Below are 2,938 nucleotides of genomic sequence, written 5' to 3'. Positions count from 1 at the left end.
AAATGAATGTAAGAAATGAATTTTGTATGCAACTTAGTCACTAAGATACAGTCAAAATAACAAATGTATGCTGGCACTGGTATGGTCATGAAGCAGGTATGAACATTTTCTCATTAGTAGGGCCATATACAAGTTTAAAGGTAAATTTAGGAAAGGACAAATTAGGAAATAGTGGCTTCTATACTCCAATCCTGACAAAAACTTTTCCGGGAAAGGTAATCTTTACTGATTGGCAGTTACCACACATACCTAGCCAGCAAAATGGTCAAATACAAAAAAAGAGAACACAGAATTTATAAATTTTTTTTATTGTGATAAAAAGAAAAAACATTAGCAGTGTCTCTTTATTCACATAAAGAAAAACCCTGTAACATAAATTAGACAGAAAAGTAAACAGTATGGGAAAACTTAGACTGTTTAGCCTCTCTTTGATTGGTTACACACGTCATCAAACCACAAAGTTTGTTCCGTAAACAGGACTCAGTTACTCGACAAAGACAAATTTTCAAGAAGAGATGCCAAGTAAAAAACAATGTTGTGGGGAGTACAGAAATCATCATAAGGTTACAGACTGGCATTGTTTGACATAGCACAGACACATATTAGAGGCACGCAGGGTGGCAAGGGATTCCCTCATGTTCAAGTGAGTAGTCATGATGGGATTTTCATGAGAATTTATGGCAAGATTTAAGAGTAACCCTTAAACCTGTCTGTAGGCCTGACGCCAGAAACTAATCACTTAGGTGCCACCAACATCTAAGTACTCTGCACTTTTCCACACATTAAAACTTTGTTCAATGGAGGTAGTTCACACCACTGCACTCCCAGGCAGTATGTTTTTTTTGTTTTTTAAAGTTCCTGTTGCTTTTCCTTACTATTAGCGGATCTGTTGTTAACAGGAATGGATGGCATCAAACACAAAGGTTTCACAGATCCATTTTTTATAGAACATAGAAATAGAAGTACCAGTTCACTCACTAATAACCTTACCGATATTTAAAAGGAAAGCGACAAAATATTTTGGCCCCAGGTTTAAGGACCTGTGGATTCAAAACCTTAAACGACCCGTCTACCTCTCCCCTTACCTATCTTTATCATTCTGGAATTGTGCACAACTATCACAGTCAACTGCTTGATTTTATCTGCTATCCAAAGCATGTGCTCTTTTTTTTTTAATATAATTTTAAGGCAGCCAACACTTGCTGGAGCTTTACTTTACTTTAACATAAGCATTCTGATACCAGCAGGAACCATCTAGTTACTGTTTCAATCCTGAAAATTTGGGGGCAGACAAACTACATTTTTGGAGATAGCTTTTTTCGGCAAGACTTCTACCAAGCACAAAGGCTGCAGGGACTTAAGGGTAATGGAACCATAACCCTCAAAGGAAAAAGAAAAAATTAATCCCGTCTCTTTGTCAACAGCCCACACACACATAAAATAAGCTAGAGACACTTTGCACACAAGCAAATCTTGCTGAAATCCCTGCAAATAAAGAGCTTGGGCCTAATTTCTGACTATAGGCAAGAATGCCAGAATGAACAAATAGATGTGGACTTAGTTCCTTAGTTGTGGAATTGTTCCTAAGTGGACTTTCAGGCAAAGCACTTAATGGACATTTGGATTAGGATTTACACACTGGCTATATTGGATAGCTAGCAGGGTGACAACACCAGTTTTGGTGCACGTCCGTGCTTTAATTCCCTGCATGGTGGACAATGCATTGACATCACACTGTAAAGGCCAAAACATAACTTTTTCCACCAATAACCATTCTAAACAGATGGCCCTTCAGCTCCAAAAAACTTTTCACAGTCAATGACATTTAATGCAATAGAGTCTGACAGGTTTGTTTTGCCATGCAACATAATACAAAAATATAAATCTCTGGATGATTACATAACTAGGCCTCTAGGAATAAAATAAATGCTGTGTGATTACCTGTATCTGCCTATTGTTTATGGGTGCACATTCAACAACTGCAAAAGCCATTCATGAGCTACGTTTGCATACAGATTCCTATTACACCCAAATAAATTGAGTTCCAACAGTGGACGCTTCCCGATGCTGATAATTTCAAATATTTTCAGCTTAGAACCTTAAGGATGAGAACTAAAAGCTTAGTTAAAAGAAAGAAGCAGTGCACATAACATCGCAATATTGTCATTTTTATCCTGATGGAGATGTTGTTAAATAAAACAAAAGCTAAACATAACTGAGCTTAAATTGTTTTTGAACACCCTTTGCATAGTTCTCCTATACGCTACAATGAGGAGTAACAGGACTGAGCTAAGGAGAACTGATCCAGCGCTCTCTCACTCATGTGGTGAAATAATTCCTGGATTTCGGATAATAATATTAACATGCAGTCATCCTACAAGGCTAGTTCAGCGAGTTCTTAGCTGCGGTACAGTAACATGCGCTCAGCACAGGTCTGGCCTACCAAGCTAGCATATTGTTTAACAGTAGTCTCATCGTTTGGCCCCTTGCGTTTTTTCTTGTATATGCTATAAGGCATCACTGTACGTTTATGGAGGACCCGAACCCGGCCCAGTTCTGTCAATCTGTCTTTGTCCCCTGTGAAGTAGAAAAGAGAAAATAAGGCAAGGTTTTTAAAGTAGATTTCCAACCTATTGCTCATGGGTCAAACATGAAGCTCCAGGCCATCTGTGATCAACTTTAAAAAATACTTGTTCTGTTTAAAAACAAACCTGCTGCATTCTACAGGTATGGAGTCCTGTCTCACTGTAGAAAAACTTAAAATAACCTAACCTTGAAGTGGAAATAAACCCCAAACTAACCCAAAACAATAAAATCACACTTACCTTCAATCACACAGATCAGTCCATCCGTCGGGAGGCATGCATCAATTTCCCTATTGATGAAAGGGCTTGTGCATGCGCAGAAGGAGCAGCCATGAGCCTCCCGGGATGTGTGA

General features: G+C 38.5%; 1 protein-coding gene across 4 annotated transcripts in view; it reads right to left on the bottom strand.

Moving 5' to 3' along the window:
* Window positions 1-292: 292 nt before the first annotated feature.
* Window positions 293-2,938, bottom strand: part of ATE1 (arginyltransferase 1) — a 61,541-nt gene continuing 58,895 nt past the window's right edge. For all 4 annotated transcript variants that reach the window (XM_072424936.1, XM_072424934.1, XM_072424932.1 and 1 more), the window contains exon 12: window positions 293-2,577. In XM_072424936.1, coding sequence (XP_072281037.1) covers window positions 2,399-2,577 — 179 coding nt within the window. In that variant the 3' untranslated portion in view covers window positions 293-2,398. The remainder of the gene's footprint in view (window positions 2,578-2,938) is intronic.

Source organism: Pyxicephalus adspersus, chromosome 10, assembly GCF_032062135.1.
Source record: "Pyxicephalus adspersus chromosome 10, UCB_Pads_2.0, whole genome shotgun sequence".
NCBI lineage: Eukaryota > Metazoa > Chordata > Amphibia > Anura > Pyxicephalidae > Pyxicephalus > Pyxicephalus adspersus.
Note: the sequence above shows the minus strand (reverse complement) of the source record. Positions and strands in the feature narration are given on the sequence as shown.